The sequence below is a fragment of the Drosophila kikkawai genome, chromosome 2L (genome assembly GCF_030179895.1).
Source record: "Drosophila kikkawai strain 14028-0561.14 chromosome 2L, DkikHiC1v2, whole genome shotgun sequence".
Classification (NCBI taxonomy): domain Eukaryota; kingdom Metazoa; phylum Arthropoda; class Insecta; order Diptera; family Drosophilidae; genus Drosophila; species Drosophila kikkawai.
The window spans coordinates 544,065-563,188 of NC_091728.1; the positions used below are offsets into that span (position 1 = coordinate 544,065).

The 19,124-nt window shown below is 39.6% G+C and overlaps 1 protein-coding gene across 1 annotated transcript; it reads right to left on the reverse strand.

Moving 5' to 3' along the window:
* Positions 1-5,186: 5,186 nt before the first annotated feature.
* LOC108074275 (serine/threonine-protein phosphatase alpha-2 isoform-like) lies at positions 5,187-6,342 on the reverse strand. Its single transcript, XM_017166250.3, has one exon. The coding sequence runs from the start codon at positions 6,213-6,215 to the stop codon at positions 5,304-5,306; it is 912 nt and encodes a 303-aa protein (XP_017021739.2). The 5' UTR covers positions 6,216-6,342; the 3' UTR covers positions 5,187-5,303.
* Between the last annotated feature and the right edge of the window lie 12,782 nt (positions 6,343-19,124).

Below are 19,124 nucleotides of genomic sequence, written 5' to 3' on the forward strand. Positions count from 1 at the left end.
ACAAAGGCCTCTGAAAATGGGCTTTCTCGCACCCTCCCGTTCCGTTCCGTTCCGCGCAACGTTGACATTGTAAATAAATGGGTGTGACTGTGAAAACTGTGTCAAGCTGCAAGTGCAGCTGAAAACAACAATAACAAAGGGTAACAATAAAAACAATGGCAAACAGGAAATGTGCAAAAATTTGTTTAAAATTTCAACAGCCCGGACCCGAACTCCAGGCTTTTCTTTTGCCCGTGTGTATGCTCATCCTATATGTGTGTATTTTTAAATACTTTTTATTGAGTGTGGTGCGAATTTGGGTTAAGCAATTGCAGAACAATCGCCTGCCACCACAAGCTATTAAAAGTCATTAATAAGTTAAGAAGTTGTGCAGCTTACAAGGAATTAAATTCGGTAATGAAGGGAGAGTAAGTGGACTTTAATTTGACTTTAAAATTCTTTCACAGACAAAATGTCACAAGAATTAAATAAGGTAAGGTGTCTTGAATGAATGTAAACAATAAATACAACTTTATAGATATGTATATCTACTACTTGGATGCCTTAGTTCTTAGCTTCACTTTATATTTATATATCATTCTCCCCGCTTTTGCTGCAGAAATAAATCTAATAAAAGCGTGGCAAGCATATTCATACATCAAGGTGCCACATAATTATTATGAATATAAAACAAAGCGGTATAAGCCAGGAAAGCGGAAAGGTGCACAAGCACAAGGGCAGCATAAAAAATCCCTCAAGTGCATAAATTTTCAAGCGGATTCTTTGGGGTTATAATGCCACACAGTACCAACAACAAGGGGTGCTTGGGGTAAATTTAATATGAACGCTGCACTAGGCAATGAAACAGCTTGTGTGTGCAACTGCAATTGTGCAACACGTTGTGCAAGTGTGCCCTCACACCTGCCGAGATTTTTGGACATGGCTGCATTGCATTTCCCCTTATTTTTCCCCAAAAGCTTTTCCCGAGCTGCTTCTCTCGGTTACTTCCACGCTTTTTATGCTCCTTAACCTTCTTTATTTTTTACATTTTTGTTTTTCTTTGCATCTGTAAGTTGAGATTTTTACAGAGGGAAAAAACTACTTTTATTGTTTATGAAACTAGGAAATAGTTTTACTTTTTGAATTGAATAAAATTTTATTTAATTGATATTAAACAAAATTTATAAAATTAAATACATTCCAGAGAATTTTCTCTTGCTTATCAAATATCTTACATATTATTATATATTACCATATTATTTATCAGTGTATAAAATCGGTGACATTCGGGGGGCAGGAGCCATGTGCCGCATAAAAAACCAAAAAGTGTCGCCGGGACGACAAGGAAGCTACAGCTTCTGCTGCGCTTCTCCGGGCAGAAGTTTGCTTCAGCTTCAGCTTGAGCAAATAAAATTTTTGCCAAGCTCTGCAGGTGTGCCCCCGAGGTGAGTTCGGGGAGGGAAAACTGATGGGGCGGTGGGGCGTGACCCCTGCTATTAGCCTGGTTCGCATGCCAACTGAAGTGGCAATAAGTGCCATGCATATTGTCGCCGGCAGCTGCCGCTGCCACCGCTCCTGACTCTGTTTCGCAGGGGCAGGCGAGGGTTAAGAGATTGCGAATGCAAGTTAGCTGGCAGAAGAAGCGGGAATTTGGCTTATTAGGATCACAATCGGGGGGATAAGCGCTGGAAGAGTTTCGAAGCGCTTCAGAAGCTTATGCACTCTTCAGCAAAAGTTGAGACTGAGAAAAATGGGAAAGAATCTTGCGAAAATAATAATAATAAACTTCAAATACTATATTTTCATTTAATTTATAAGTTATTCTAAAAATCAAACTTTAAACATCAATACTACATGCTTCTCAAACTTCAACTCCACTTAACTGTAGTGGTATTTCGCATTTATATGAAATTTTAAATTTAAACCAATCTTTTATTAAGCACAATACAAACTTCATGACCAATTCTTGTTAGCCTCGCAGCAGCCGCAAAAAGTTTCAGTCAGCCGCAGTCACAGCGGTTACAGCAACAACATTTATTTCAACTTTATATCAACCATGACTTTTCCAACTTCGTTTTTTCTACTCGTTTTTTTTATTTTGAAAATTTCTAATGGATTTTCCCCAGAGAAATAGAATGGGGGTAAGGGGGCGGCACGATTGGCCGGGGCCCTTCGACTTGGGCTTGTGTGCACTTGACTTGAAGTGGTTTATCCATGTCAACACGGCTGCCTCTTGTCAATGTTGCTGGGGTCAGCCGTGGTCGTGGTCTCGGCACTGCCGCGGTCCCATAGAAAGTTCAGAGGGTGGGTGGTGGTGGGTCGTCGCATGCAAATTCGAACCGCGTTCAAAGGTCAACAATGGCGGGCCAACAAAGGAAAAAAGGTCAAGCAATTAGTGTCACAGCCGCCTGCCTGTCCAACTGCCAGACATTTGTTGTGGATGCTTGTCCAACAAAATGGAAAAGGGGATCCCCCCTTATCGGTTGATAAGATAACAGATAAGGGTATTATTTCACACAGCCATTGCGTTTGACTTTGATTTGTGTGTGCTTAAATATCCATGTGTGTGGGCGCTTGCCTGAACTCTCTGACCCCAGAGTCACACTCACAGGAGGTGATGCGACTCAGATTCGACTTTGAGAAAGCATCATAATGGAGCAGGTATAGCCATTTTGAACATTGAAAAATGTAAATACATGAAAGATAATTGGGTCACGATTTAATAAAGATTTTGAATCAATAACTAGCATATCTTATCAAAAAAGTATCGATTTTATATCGGCATGATAGATAGAAAGATATCTCTATTTAAAGGAAAATTCGATTTTGATAAAATATTTTTGATAAAATATCAATTTGATATCAAGATATATATTGGTATAAACACACAAATATGATTCTTTTCCCATCCCTAACTCGCAGTGAAAATCTTGCCTAGGATTTTCCAATCACTTAACTTTTCACAGGTCTTTCACCTTAAAGTTACCATTAAATGGTATGCAAATGTGCTTTTTCCACACACACACACACACAGTCTTGAGTTGTATTTACACCTGACAGACAACCTACTTTCGTTTGGGTGACACGTTCGCTTGTATAGCGCTTTTTCACCTGGAATTTAATTACGCATTCGCCCCATAAGCCCTGCCATTTTGAAGCTGTGTGATGCTCCGTGGAGTACTCTTCATATTACTTGCACTATCCTAATGAGCATTGCCAAGATTAGAGTGTCTGTCTACACACACTCTCATATTTTCCGACACTCACACACACACCATTAAAGGCGTCACAAAGTGTTTCTTGCAGCAGAAGTCTGGCTGAATTTTTCCCGAAAATAACGAGGGTAGCTCTGGGATCAAAGGATCAAAGGATACGCTTAATATGAAAGTTTCTCTAAAATTTTTGGCATATATGTTCATTTTGCTTTCAATTTTCAGCTAAAGCCCCCCACTTGAGTAGATTTTCATTGGAAATCATTAAATATTTTCTGGTAAATCCCTTCTTTGTGGTTATTTATTGCCTGTATTGCCAGCAAAATAAATCTTCAAATGAAAATTGATTTTAAAGTATTTTCTACTCTTAATTGACTTGTTCATTAAGTGTATTTCTTTTTTATAAACACTAATATTATGTTTAAAACATGTACATGTGGATATAATCTTGATATTGAGCTAAGCTTTTAGCTTCTCACCCAACTCTCTCCCTTGAAATATATTCAGAACCCTGAGCAGAACTCACTCCCTAGTCGAGTATGCTCAGAAGCTCTCCTCCTTTTCCACATTTTACATATTCATTGCGTTGTAGTCGGCGGGGCGAGGGTGCTTGTACGTCCCCTTTTTAGGCTACACTTTATTTTCATTTTACTTCCTTTACGTTTTTTTTTTAGCACACACCGAGTCACTATACTATTCGCTGGAGTGGCTGGGCTCTCGGTTCTCGGCTCTGCCTGCAGTTAATGTAATATAACCATCATCAGGCGTTGCCTTTAATGGGCCTGGCGCCGTAAGATATGCTACACTTTGCCACCATCGTGACTGGCACGAAAATGAAATGATTTGTATTCGCGCGAAAATAAATTATGTGCAAGTATTTTAAATACGTTCACTGAGCACCAGCATTTTTTGTATATTTTTGTTCGCCCCAGCTGTCTTTCCTTCGAAATGAGAGCGCAATTTTTCACTGGCAAAGGAGGGAGCCAAAGGAGGTGACGGTGACTCTGTCTATGGGTCCAACATAATGAAAATGTCGAAGTGAAAGTAGTAAAATTTACATAATCTATGCGCACGAAAATAAATGGGAAAAATCAGGAGAGGAATCTCCAGCTATCCCCCCTTTTCCACCTCACTCTGCAAAGATAAACATTTGATTAAGCGTATTAGACTTTGGGGAGGGGGGGATGGTTACAAGAGCCAAAGGTAAAAAAAATGATGGCTTGGAGGGAAGAGATATCCTTGCAGGTAATGTTTCTTCGTCCTCCGCTTGATAGTTGCAGGAGCAACAACTTTTGATGATGGCACAGAGCCAAGTCGGGGAAAACTTTATTAGATGTGAGAAATATTAACATGGCTCTCGGTGTAAATATATACATATATACAGCTGATTGCATATACATATGTATGTTTTTTGAGTTCTCCTGGGAACAACAACTATGCAAATCGACACGAAACACTCCAAAGGCAGTGAAATGGCAAAGTTGTTGATGCTAAATTAAAATGCATTCTAAATGCAGTGCCACGACAATGGAACTTCTCCTTCTTTACAAGTCAAGACTTTTCCAAGGAGCCAGGAGCCAGTGGAGAAAGAGTGCCGAGAGAGAGTCCGGAATAATACACAGAAATAAAGCGGAGAATAATGGAAAACAATAGAAAGTTGGAAGCGAAGAAGAAGTCCATTCCAGTTGTTAAAGTTTAAATGAAAGAAGGTCTAAGCTGGTGACATCTTTGTATAAATAATTGTTTTAGGAGAAGCATTTCAAACTTTTCGGACAGCAAAAGCAAAGAAGGAAGGGATTTTAAATAAGTAAAACAACAAACAAAATGTGGGTTTATACCAAAACTATAAATTAAATTATATATAATTAATAAGAAAAAAAAAAAAAAGGTAAAGCTTTCTCAAAGTCAGGCTGTATAGAAATTCTCTCATTAGTTCAGTATTGCTTGTACAATGCAGGCAAACTGCGATATAGAGAGCGCGAGAGACAATTGTAATGGAAAAGCCAAATCGATTCGGTTTTTAATCGCTTTTTTTTAACATGGTTACATTTATTAAAAATTTTGATGTAAAACAATTTGGTTCGAGTCGCAACCGTCGTGACGTCCCAGATACTAATTCTTTTTTTTCTTTTCCGCCGGCTTCAGGATCTGAAACGAGCACATGAGCGTGTCGTCAACGGACATCATGGCACCGGCGTTGTCGAACTCGCCACAGTAGTTGGGCGCTGAGAAGATCGTGACCAGTTGGCGCTTCGCAAAGAACTCATAACCGTCCTCGACCACCTGGTGGGCACGGCAGACGAGATCGAAGCCGTGTTTATGCAAAAACTTGGTCACCACCTCGGCACCGAAGGTGAAGCTGACGCCGCGGTCGTTTTCGCCCCAACCAGCGGTATCCTTGTCGGGATCGGACCACAGAAGGTCGCAGAGCAGGCCCTGGTCGGGCACGTCTGTGGGTCGCATGATGCGCCGGATATGCTCCATGGAGGTCAGGTCGGGGCTCAGGCCGCCGTGGCAGCAGAAGATCTTCTCGTCGATGATGGCCGACACAGGCAGGCAGTTGAAGCAGTCGGTGAAGGTCTTCCACAGCTTGATGCTGTAGCGCCGCTTGCACTCGTCGTAGAAGCCGTAGATGCGGTTGATGCTGGCGGACTCGTGGTTGCCCCGCAGTATGAAGAAGTTCTCCGAGTATTTGATCTTGTAGGCGAGCATCAGGCAAATGGTCTCCAGCGACTGCTTGCCGCGGTCCACGTAGTCGCCCAGAAACAGGTAGTTCGCCTCCGGCGGAAAGCCGCCGTACTCGAACAGCCGTAGCAGGTCGTAGTACTGGCCGTGGATGTCGCCGCAAATTTTGATTGGAGCCTCCAGCTCCAGCAGGACGGGCTGTGCGAGGAGGATCTCGCGCGACTTTAGGCAGAGGGCCCGGATCTCGCCCTCCAGGAGCTGCACGTTCTTGCCCGCCCGCGATCCGCGCACCTCCAGAAGCCGCGTTATGATGCTGTCCACATTCATTACGTCCCCCATGTTTTCTGGTTGCGAGTTCCACTTAGTCAAGTTGGTGGTGCCGAAAATGGTTTGAAATTTGTTTTATTTCAAAAAGGAACTTTTCTCAGGCAAATAGTGTGAGCATTTCTCCAGAGCTTCCTCAACAGGAAGTTGAATTAGGTAGAATTCGTAGTTTTTTCTAGTGAGCAACACATATATTTCCTTAATTTCTTCCTGCCTTATTTAGAAGACATTTCCCCCCTGCTTTTACCAATGCTTCCAGCAGCAATTGTCAGTCCGTCAGTGGCTGCAAGCTCCTCTTCAACAATGCGAAAGCCAAGATAAGCTCAATAAAACTGTCGCCTTGCCACTTGGCAAACACATTTACATATGCTCTTCCTTTCTCCGCCATTTCCCCATTGCTTTCCCCAGCCGCCTTCGCTCTCCTTACATTGTTCAAAGGAAAAGTGCAACATCAGCGCAAAATATACTGATAGCCAGACAACTATCGCCAGCCAGTCTTCTTTCCCTATATATTCAAATGTGCAAAATATTCATTTATATATTTGAGTTTCAGCCAGGCTTTGCCTTCGCTTCACCCAGAAAAAAGAGAAAAAGAAAAACATGGCAAGCTCTTGAAAGGAAAATGCAAACGTCATCGACAACAACAGAAGGAAAGGTCTCCACTGAGTGGAAGCGAACTCTTGTTTCTGGTACCAGGTTTCCCAGCTTAAATTGGTTTAACCTTTCAACTGTCGCCAAAAAAAGGGAGAAAAGTATAGATGGAGGGCGAGAGGAGACTCAGAGCGGCAGCAAGATTTTGCCGGAATAAAATATAAGGGCCTTGGCGCAGGCATTTAGACTGAGGGATCTTTCCAAAAACAACATTTAATATTCCCTTTTCTGTGTAGCATTTATTTAAAATTTATGCTGATGACTGTCTGTGGGCTACACAAATGACACTCACTTACACTGGAAAATAAAGATGAGGGAAAGATGTGTATCAAAATTAAAAGAATCTAAGAATATTTATAGTAAAAATGTGTCTAAATTGACCCTTTTTTATTGAAATTATGTCCGAATTTTATTTTATTTATTTATTAAAGCTTTTTCCCTGTTTTCCCCTGTGCACAAATACAGGAAAAGCAAGACAGAACCAGCTACTCTCATGTGTGCTTATGTAAATGTATTTACTTGTCTGCCGTCATTTTGAGGCAGTCGCCAGTCACAATCTGCTACATTTCCATAAATATTTTAGAAAATTTACATAAAATGTTAAAGGCGCAACAAAAAATGCCAAGATGAGCCGCAGCGGCAAAGAAACCAGGAGAGAACACAGAATAAAAATTAATTCATGACGACAAAAGTCAATTTTGTAAATCCACAAAACATATGGTGCTAGAAGGCAACAACATCCACCGCCAGACAGTCAGTCAGCCAAACAGCCAGCCAGTCACATACACATGTGAAATGAAAATGAAAATGCAAACGATGTGCGGATGCCTGTGCCTCTTCCACCTCTCCGTTTTTCGCCTCCAATTTACTTTTCCTTCATGTTTTTCTTGTTTTTTAGATATCTGCCTGGCACGTGGCAAAAATTCAGAGGCATTGGTCCGCATAAAATTGCATTAAAAGCTAATGAGCTTGAAATAAAAGACAATTTGCTTTTGAATTGAAAATTTCTCTCCTTTTTCGGTGGCATTTGGTCTGCCTTTTGTTTCCAAAGAAAGCCATTAAAGGAAATTTTCCTAAAATTACAAAACCAAAAAATCACCAGGGGGTGGGCAGAAATTGCGGTTGTGGAATGTAAAATGTTGACTTTGGGAGAGCTTGGGTGAAAATTTGTGGTTTCCCCCTGAAAGGAGAATAATTATTTAGAAGTTTTGCCTGTCAAAGGAAGCAGAGCTTAAGAATTAAACCTTTAAGGTCAAGTCAAAGTGGTTGCTAAAGAAGTTCATATTGAGGAATATCTTTAAGCTCATTCCCTTCACTTCAGATTCAATCTCAAACATGATTTAAAAATTCTCAATCCACTTTCAGATTATCCTTATTCAAACACACTATGTATCCTGCTAGCTCATAAAATGTTTCTAATTACATCATTCAGGGATACTCCAGTCCAGCTCTGCCTTCACCCTTTATTTCCCCTCTATTAAAAACCATATCAGTATCTCTTCCTTTCAAGCAGTTTGCTTAGCTCGTAGAACAATTTGTAAGTAAAAAATTTGCTGCCATTGCAGTTAAATGAACCAACAAAGTGTGCAAGGATCTCCCTATCTTTGCTGGTGTGTGGTGTCTCTGTGCATGTGTGCCTGTGTGTGGGAGTGGGTGTGGCATTGTGTTGAAGTGTTGTTCAGTTTTCTAACCTCATCAATCGTTTACTTTATGGTGGAAGGGCTTGGCATTTATTGAAGCTGCTTGCCTGCCAGGGCTTTTGTATATCCCATGTAGCAACATCACCGCTCCCCGAATACACTTGAAAAACATATGCTTAGAAGAGTGTTCAATAACTAATATGAACTAATTGTATTATAATGCTTCATGCTCCAATCGTGCTTAAAAATTGCTAATAATTTCAAGTATTTTATTAAAAATAAAGCATATTCATATTTCTAATCAGTTTTTCTTGATGTACATCTCCGCCTGCAGCCCTAGACTGGATGCTTCGTATTTACAAGAGGACCAGGAGGCAAAATCTCAAAGTCTCCCAAGTCGTAGCCGTCTGTCGCTGGCATGAGGCTCGTCGTCATGGGCTTACACACTGCCTCCACAAACCCAGCCTCGCCTTTAAATCTGGCCCATAGAAAGTAATCTTAATGGCTTTTTTGTTGCTGCAGGATCAGGAGCCGGAGAGCTCGCTGCAGGACCACTGCCAACTGAGTTGCAGTTGCAGCAAAAAGCAGAAAAGGGGCTGCAAAAAGAATTCCAGGGGCAGGCCATGAAAATTGCAAAATGCATTCAACTTTCCTGGGGGCCAAACGCATAAATTGTAACCCCAACAAACGACCTTTCTTAGACAGGCTGCTCCTGCTCCAGCTCCAGCTCTTGCTCCTGGCTCCCTGCCCCTTTTCGTGTGGCGTCTGCGGATTTGAATAGCCAATTTGTTTGGCATTGTTTGCCATTGGGCAGATCCTACTCGTTCTCGACCAGGGTGTGGGGGGGAAATCTCGCAGAAAGGGAATTTGCATTTCTAAGATAAAATGCAAATATTTCAATTTGTAACTTAAGCAAATTGCCTCAATGAGTGCAGCTGTCAGTCAACCTCAGTTGCCATTCTCGGCACAAGAACTTTTTCTCGGTTAGCCTGTAGCCTTTCTTTTCCCGAATCCTTTCGCCTTTCCGTTTCCCCAAAAACATAAGCCGCATCTGCCCCATAAAGAGCCTTTAGAGTTGATTGCTTTCTGCAATTGACCGTAACATATATGCCATATATACATCGTTCTGAAATGCACACAAGTGAGTTGGGGCTTTAAGAGACATGCATCTTGGGTCTCTGTGCAGTTTATTGATGCAGCAATTAGCAAGTAAGGATTTTTCTGAATTAAAAAGGGGTGGGATATGGCCATCGACCATAAAATAATGGGTTTATATTTTACTATAGATTTTTTCCAGGTAAATAACCAATTAAATATACCAACAAAAGCCTTTGTGAAAAATAGGAAAAGGAGAAATATAAATATTGGGCAACTGTTTTTGAAGAAGTGCAGTCAAGTGTGAAAAGCCAGAAAATTGACAAGTAAACATATTTCTCTTTTAAAAATATATATTTTCTTGTCATGTGGTTGTTTTCTGTATTTTATTATTAAAACAAAAAGCAAATTGATTATTGTTTATATTTTTGTTGAATATTCTGTCGTAGACATTTGAGTCAAAACCAGTAAATTATATGGAATTGTTACAAATTCATTGGTTAGACTTTCTTTTCAGTATCTAATTTGTAATTATGTGAATTTTTTGCTTAACTTTATACACGACACTTCACTTTCCCATTTTTAAATAAATATATTATTTTCTTATTATTTTGATTATAATAAATACTCAGTAAGGCATTTGTAATATGATCTAGGAAGTAACATCATGAACAATGATTCCAGAAACGATTAACACAAAAGCAACAATTTGAACAACAAACTAAAAGCAACATTAAGCCTGTAAAATTCCCAGAAAATGCCCAGCAGCAGCCACTGGAGCAACATCCTAAGCAAACAAGCAACACGGACAAGTTTGTGAACAACATTCGCTTTTCCCCTGTTCGGAATGCTGTCCATGGTGTTGCTGCTGCTGCTCTGTTAGCAATAAAGTTTTTTTTTGTTCCTTTCGCAGTGCACACTTTTCTCCATTTTCCAAAGCCTTCTGTCCAACTGTCTAATGGTCTTGTGTACTTGTTACTCTTGCTGTCTGTCAGTCAAAACGTCATTATTGTTGCTGTTGGTGCTGTTGCTGTTGCCGATGTTGCCGCTGTTGGTTTTCTTGTACAAGCTGCGTGTTTGTTTGAACAAAAACTATGCACACACCACGCATGCACACCACACCCTACACCCTACACCCACTGCCCCCTGTGTTCATGTCGAGGAGCTTGAGCAGTTTCTGTGGCTGCACATTGAAGTGGGTTGGGAGGCTGGTGCCTGGTTTCGGGGGCGTGGCAAACTGGGGTCCTCTGACACCCTTGTTTGCTAACAATGCAATGTATGTCAAGGCAAAATATGTTCATTCAACTCGACAAACAAAACAGCACAGAAAAAAACACACAAGGAGCTGCAAAAACAACGAAAGCGAGGAGAACGCATCAATAATGCAAGAACTCGAGGGGGAAATTCGCCTTGAAATTTTGCGAGGAATACACTAAAAGAAAAGTATTTATTATAATTTTTGTTAGATATTTTTAACATTTTAATACATATTATCTACACGTTACTAGTATTTCTCACAGTGCCTTTGATGGGTGTCGCTTGTTTGTTGATTACATAAATGCAATTGAAATGTACGAGCACTCTGCAATTGAAATTGAAAATTGCAAATGGCTAAAGGCCTTTGCTCTCCACCCTCCCCTCCCCAAAAGATTCTTCTTTTTTGGGGAGGTGACCTTGCCCAAGGGGGGAAGGCACTTTCACTGCTGAAGTACACAAGGAATGTGTTGGAAATCTGGTGAACACATCACCCACATCGAGTGGGTACGTTCGAGTGTCTGAAAGTGAAGTACGAGCTCTGTTAACAGAGATCAAGGAATTTAACTGGGAAAGGTCCTTGAAAGGGTTTAGGATCAAACCAAGAGATAGTGAAAAGACTTTCAAAAGAGCTAAGCATACATATTAGCAAATGAAGTCAAGAGTTTGTTAATCGCTGAAATACTTCTCAGCTGAAAATACTTCGAGCAATTTACATACTTTTTATTCCCCTTTGAGAATGATGGCTCTAATAGAGCCATTTACAATAAAAGTCAGTTATAAAGGAGGCCCAGGATCTGTTATAGCTCAAAAGCATTTTCATGGCCTTCACTTTATTTGCGTTGGACATTCATGGGTTCCACTTTAACGACAGCAGCCAGCCCCGTCAGCAAACATCTTTTTATACCCTTGCAGGGTATTATAATTTCAGTCAGAAGTTTGCAACGCAGTGAAGGAGACGTTTCCGACCCTATAAAGTATATATATTCTTGATCAGCATCAACAGCCGAGTCGATCTAGCCATGTCCGTCTGTCCGTCTGTCTGTCTGTCCGTCTGTCCGTCTGTCTGTCTGTCCGTCTGTCCGTCTGTCTGTCTGTCTGTTTCTACGCAAACTAGTCCCTCAGTTTTAAAGCTATCTGAATGAAACTTTGCATATAGTCTTCTATATGCTCTCACTGCTATATATGTCGGAACGGGCCGGATCGGACGACTATATCATATAGCTGCCATACAAATGTTTGATAAATTTTTAGAAAAAAAAGTATAACTTGGCTGTTTTTCAATATTTTTGCATCATTTTTGAGATATAGCCATTTTATATTATTCCAGAATTTTGGTAAAAATTTTATGAAAATCGGACGACTATATGATATACCTGCCATAGGAACGATCGAGAAATTAATAGAAATAAAATTATAGCTTCGTTGTTTTTCAACGCATTTTTATTTACTCTGAGATATACGTTTTTTTTATTATTCTAGAATTTTGGTATAAATTTCATAAAAATCGGACAACTATATCTTATAGCTGCCATAGAAGCGATCGGTAAATGTATAAAATATATAAAGCTGAGAATGTAAAACTGTAACTGTCAAACTGTAAACATAATAAGTATAGGTAAAATGTAATGAAACTCTGTTTTGTGAGTGTTTTCAGCATTTAAATCTATAAAATAAACATCAAAACCAATCTGCAAGGGTATACAAACTTCGGCGTGCCGAAGTTAGCTTCCTTTCTTGTTAATTAGTTGTTTGCCTTTGCCCGAGAGAAAAAAAAAATGAAAAAAGAAAACAAGAAGTATATTCTGTCAGGATGGAAAACGGGGCAAGCGGAATTGCATTGCTTTTCGAGTCTGTTCTACCGGCAAAAATTGCATAACAACTGCCATTAAAAGGCAGACAAGCTAATTAAAATGCACACAAAACAACGAGGGGAAAATTTTGAAAAAAACAAAACGACGGCATTAACTATGGCTGTGCGGGGGAAATCACAATAGGAACAACCGTGACGAGGCAACAAAAAAGTTATAAACTTTGTTTAAAAAACAATTACAAGTCTTCTTGGCAAAAAGAGAGACGAGAGACGGCGCAAGCATAAAGAAAATATTAAAAATATAAACTTTACTGTCAATAAAAAGCGCCAAAAGGCGAGACGCTAAAAGAAAACTCTTTATGACAAAAGGCGAAATAATAATAAACCCAAGTCGGAAGGAGTTCTGGGGATCAAACAAGGCCACCAGGATACAGATACAGACTCGAAGCAGATACAGATACAGGTCCAGGCGTAGGCACTAAACGGCCACTTAAACGTTAACTTGATTTAGCACCTCGTAACCGAAGAGAATCCCAAACAAAGGCGCCCCGACAAAAACGAGGGGCAAAAGTCACAAGTGGCTTCGGCCACTGTGGGCGTGGCAGCCAGCTATAAAAACAGATCAGCAAAGCTGATGAGAGGAACCTTCCCCAGAAGAATTGCAATAAAAAATGGCCAAGCGGCCAGAACGAATGAATATGATGGTCGAAATGGAGATTAACAATTGGAATCCTCCTATATAAAAACCGAGCGTATGCGAATTGATATCGTAGGGACTTGATAATTGTTCAGGGATAATCGTAAATTCACTGAAAAAATTGCCAAAATTATGGCAAACAAAAGAGATTCCCCAAATGGAGTGGCTCAACAATTGTATTTTAAATTTTCCATAAAAGCATGTGTGTAGTAAAATGGAATTTACTTGTTAAGAATATCTTATTTCAAGAGCTTTTATTTTGGCAAATAAGATATAAAGATTATGAGACTTAAAATGGGTGAAGAATCGATAAAACCCTTTTGTAAAATATGTAATTTACAATGTCGTTCAAGACACATTTATTCATTTTACGACCGCATTATGAAGATTATCAGTTGGAGGGTTTTTAAGAGTTTTAAATTATAATCTGCTGAAATGTAAATAAGCATCTTATACATTATGCTGTAATATTTCTAATGGGATATACTTCAAAAATATGTATTTTAATCCAGAAGACAGCTCTCAATTTTTGCATAATTTCCCTTTTCCCCCGCACTCAATTTTCCCTGCTGAACTGAGCCTGAATTATCGCTGAATTGTGCAATTTGTATCCCTCCCTCCATGAACTCGCAGCAGATCAAGTTGGCAGCAGCAGCACTTCATTCATATTCACCTGTAATCGCTTTCATTTGTCCCGCCAGGTAGGACGTACAGATGCCCCCAACTAATTGCGTCATTAGTTCTGCGAAATGAATAATTGCATATTCTCCGAGGGGCAATGATAGTGAGGCGTAACTGTCAGAAGTTTTATCACAAGTTTATCTACCAACTTGAAGTAACTGCAAAAAACAGCATTTAAAGACCAGAAAAAGTCCAGAAAAAGTCTGGAAAAAAAAAAATCAAAAGGCAGAGGAAAAAATGTTCCAAGGGGACTGAAAAAAAATGGAAGTACTGAAAGGCATACAGAGAAAAGATGGAGACATATTCATTGCAGGGGAATGACAGACATATAAGGGTGCCTAAAAATGGAAAAGGGAGAAAAAGTATAGAGAGGGTGTCGCGTCCAAGGAATAATGTCCTGCGGCAGCTTTGGAAATGAAAACTTCTTTGTAATGTGAATGACTCTCGGCCTTTGACGGTTACTCATCTTTGTTGCGTTATTCCTCGTTCTCTTTGAATACCCTTTTTGGGAAGGGTATTTCTAATCCTTGGAGAATTAGTAGAGTGGAGTTACATGATCTTTTATTTCTCATGAGTTTTTCAAATTAAAATTTAAATTAAAATCCAAATTTCCTTTTTTTTATTCATCAATAACCCTAACAACTTTCCAATATACAATGTATAAGGAGCTGCCTGAAGTCGGCTGGATTTTTGTCCTGCCTTTTCCTGGTCTGAAAAAAGTTGCTCGAATCGCTTGCAGCTGATGGAGTAGTGAGTGTCAGTGTCTTTGGGGAGTAGAAAAGCAAACTATGTGGGTGGAGAGAACCTCTGACGGTAGTGCCAACATGAAAGTGAACGCAAAAAGCGATGGCGATGCTGGGGCGCGGTGAATTTATCGCCCAAAAACCGCCAAACCGCAAAAGGCAAAAGGAATTCATCACCAGCCAGCAGCAGGAGCAGGAGCAGCGGCATCATCATCGTTGCGATGATGGCCATCATCGTCGTCGTCGTCGTCGTCCTCTGAAATATCACGTATACGTCGGAGGTGTTGAGGATAAAGTCCAATGCACAGTGGTTGCGCCCATAGGCCAAAAATAAAAAAATTTATTACAACAAAAATGTACGAAAAGTAAACAGATCGTCTCTTAAATATCCAAACTTCTTTGTGGCATACCAGATTTTTTTTTTAAATCTAACAGGACTTTCTAAAAATTAAATTAAAGATGTGAAGATGTATTCATTTGCAAAGCGTAGCTACGCGCATCGCGAGTGTTTCACAACCAAACCTAACTTTGAAGTGGTCCGATTATTAATTACGTGTCCAAATTAATATTTTTTGTAATGGATTTTGAAGTTCAAGGTATTTTCTATAAAATGAGATATTATTTAATATATTAAAAATAATTATTGTGTTCATTATATTCATGTGAAATAATCATGTTTCTGGCCTATATTTTAAACGTATTTTTTATGTTTAGCTAAAGTTATAGTTGTGACCCCACAATAATCTACAGTTCATATGTATGCCAATGTGTTTGTCGCGCTTTTAAGATGACAAATGGTAAAAAAAATTTTGCCGAAATTTGCCTATGTGCCTATAATCTTAAAAATACTAACACAGGTTAGGGTAAGGTTTTTAAATTTTTTTTGGTTTTTTTTTTTTTTTTTTTTTTTTTTTTTGTTAAATAAGGGTTTAATATCCTTAAAATATTGTGTAAAAGTTTTACATCGATTATTACAATATTGACGAAGTTATGGGTAGTTGAACGGAAGTCGTTTGGTGTTCGATGTATGAAAATCACAAAGTTTAAAGCGTTCTCCTGAAAAATGCCATTTTGAAAATCGGTGTACTCTATAACTCAAAAACTACTTAACCAATCGGTTTGAAATTTTGAACATAACTTTGAAATTTAATTGTACAGGTACTCACGTAAAGGTTTTTTAAATTGTTAATGTTAATATATATATTTTTTTAAATTAACTTAATTTTTGAGTCGAAAATCGGGGTTTTGACTTCCAATTTTGATAAAAACTCGGGAAAAATTTTTAAAAATAAAAACGTCTCTTAAGTACCTTGGGGCACTAATTCTTTAAGGAATGCAATACATTTTTTTGATATCGGACGTTTTTGTGGACAGTTAGGATGTACACCGAAAACCAACTTTTATTTGTGGGGACTTAGGAGATTAGCAATATAGCGTAGGCCTGTAAATAATTTTTTAATACAAAAATTTAAAAAAAAAAATGGTTCAAATGTTTTGTTAATTTATGGTATTTAAATCATTAAGCTAACTTTAGCCGTTTCGCCAAAACATTTTTTTGAACCGTGGGCAGTTTTGCACCGAATTAGCCTTACGCCCCTTAAGCTGTGTGCATTTGTTGCTAAACAAATAAAATACACAATATATAAGTTAATAATTTTTTTTTTACTTTTGGACACTTATATTTCACCAACATTCTCAATAAGAGATAAAAAATTAATTTTAGCTCTTGGAAAAAAATAATTTTATAAAAATTTTGTATGGGAGCTATAAGATATAGACATCCGATTTTAACCAAATTTGGTAAGAATGCATAAACCTGTTTCAAACATATTATCTGTGAAATTGGTTAAGATATTTTGAAAAACAAAAAAGTTTTTCATACTAAATGTTGATTTTTAACAGATTTTTCCTATGGCAGCTATATGATATAGACGTGCTACATGGCCAATTTTTTGGACATATACTTAAAACATTTTTCTTGATTTTTGGTATTAATTTCGTAACGATACATCAACTAGAACTATTTTTGGCCGCGTCTCCATACAAGCCCAACCACTGTGCAATGGGGTCCCCAGTGGTCGCTGGCCTCGCTCTGCTCTCCTGTTTGATGTGGCCGCCATGTCCTTTATTATATTTCTTTAACTTTTTGCGCCTGTCTCGAGTCCCGTGTCTTTTCGCCCGACAAAGTTAATCCTTGGGCATCAATTTCCCGAAAATAATTTGAGCAACATCAAAAGTTTTAATATGCCCAATGATAATGGCGCCTCCTCGGGTCGCCTTTGCCGAAACTTTTTTATTGCTCGCGCTCCGTAATTTCCTTGTCATGAGTTATGGCACCCAGCTGGCCATATATATACCCGGCCCAACCTTTGACCTCCTGCTCCCTAATAGGGCCTGCGGTCAGCGATACTCATTATGCTGTTTATTGAGCACCTCACCTGCGGGGCAAAGGCCCACAGCGCGGCAAAGAAAAAATGAGAAGGAAACTCGCGACGGGTGACTCAAGTCTTTGCTTCAGGATCTGATGAATCGTCATTGTTCCACCTCGGCAAAAAGGACAATAAGCGGCCACTCAGCATGGGTCCTCCACGGGGATGAAGCAAAGAAGAAGAAACCTTTGTGAGCTCATTGCGGCTGCCGATTGGCAACTGATGAATCGCAATGATTTAATGGCCCAGCCAGCGGTCCAGGGAGTCGCGGGAGTAAAACTTTGGCGGAGAAAATAAACTCGTAAATTCGCCATGGGAGAGGAGGAGGTCACACGTTGAGAATTAATCTTGAAATGTTTGGAGTACATTTCAATTATGTTCTAAGGGTGCATAAATTAAATGGGAATTTTATTTCAAGGAATCCAAAGCGTACACACTCTCAAAATCGCTTATATTGCCACCACAAATCGGACAAATCGGAAACGCAAACTCATTTGCATCGCTCAGGCTCCGTCGTATCCACAATTAGCGGCATTATCAGTGTTTGGCCAATAAGCGCTTTCGATCTTGCCCCGCCGTTTTCCAATTTGGCATTTTCTAATCAACGGCCGCCACACGGAAATATTTCGCAATCACTGCCAAAAAGAGAAGCCGAAGCGAAGTGGAAATCAGAAACGGCCGGAGGAGGAGGAGGAGCACAACGAAGGCAATAAACAATCTCGGAAATAATGCGCACAAACGACAAAGCAATGCAATTAGGCGATATAACCAGGACACACAGCCAGGACACATCGATAACACAGAGCTCCCGAAATTATGCAACACAATACGAGGTCTCTTTATCGCTCCGAACGCTGCCGCCCCATTTTTCTTTGCCAATTAAACGCATTTGATAAAAAACAAATTGCCAGCAGGACGAGGACAGCACCCACACACACACACAGGATGCTGTTGTTGTTGCAGGAAGCTAACTGCTGGCTGCAGGATTCGGGCCACACAGGATGCAGGATGCAGTATGCACAGTGCCAAGGATGGAGCCCACCAAAGGACAGACAGGCAGCAATAAGCGGCAAGTGCAAGAGCAGGTGCAACAACAGTTCGCTCATTTGTTGCAGCTGCACTGCCACAAAAAAGGGATGTCATGAAACAAATTTTATATTAAATTTGAAGTGAAATATCAGAGGAAGTCCTAATGAATATTTTGTAAAATTTAAATTTTAAAACCCTAATATTTAGGTTAAAATACAATATATTAAATAATTTTTAATATGTTTGTAGACCATTTTTGTTTCAAAATTTAGTCATTGACTTTTTTCAATGTATCGGTTTGGTTAGCGAAAATGTCCTCCTAAAAATTATTACTATAGACTATAAATATTTACTTTTTGCCATGAAAAAACGCAATCCATTTAGGATATTGCAGGGTAACAAAAAAAAACCTGCACATTATTGCAGTTAATTTTGTACACATATTTTTTCTTCGAGTGCTTTTGTTGGGTCTCCTCTCCAGCGCCCGTTCAACGTTGAAACAAGTTTATCAACGTGTGAAAATTGCGAAGCGCAATATGCACAGGCAACAACAAAAACAACAACAATAACAACAGGCAAAAGAAAAGCACTCTGTGCAGGGGTTGGGGGGAAAACTGAGGGAATAGAGAGAGGAGAAGGAAAGGACGCCGCCATCCTGGCCGCATATTCAAATGCAAATCACGCCATCAATATGCAGGAGAGGCACCCACTATGGCATATTTACCCCTACTATGCCCACCTCCCTCCTCCCTCCGCTCTGTTCTCCATGAGCTCTCCAATAACCGAACGTTGCATTTTGACAAAATTATCCCTGGACGGGGTTAAATTTTGTGGTCATGCGATGCTGGCACTGGAGCTCCTCCAGTGTTCGTTCCACTCTCTCTCCACACTG

Excerpts from the sequence above, each read along its gene's own strand:
- LOC108074275 (XM_017166250.3), bottom strand. The coding sequence starts at position 6,215 with ATGGGGGACGTAATGAATGTGGACAGCATCATAACGCGGCTTCTGGAG.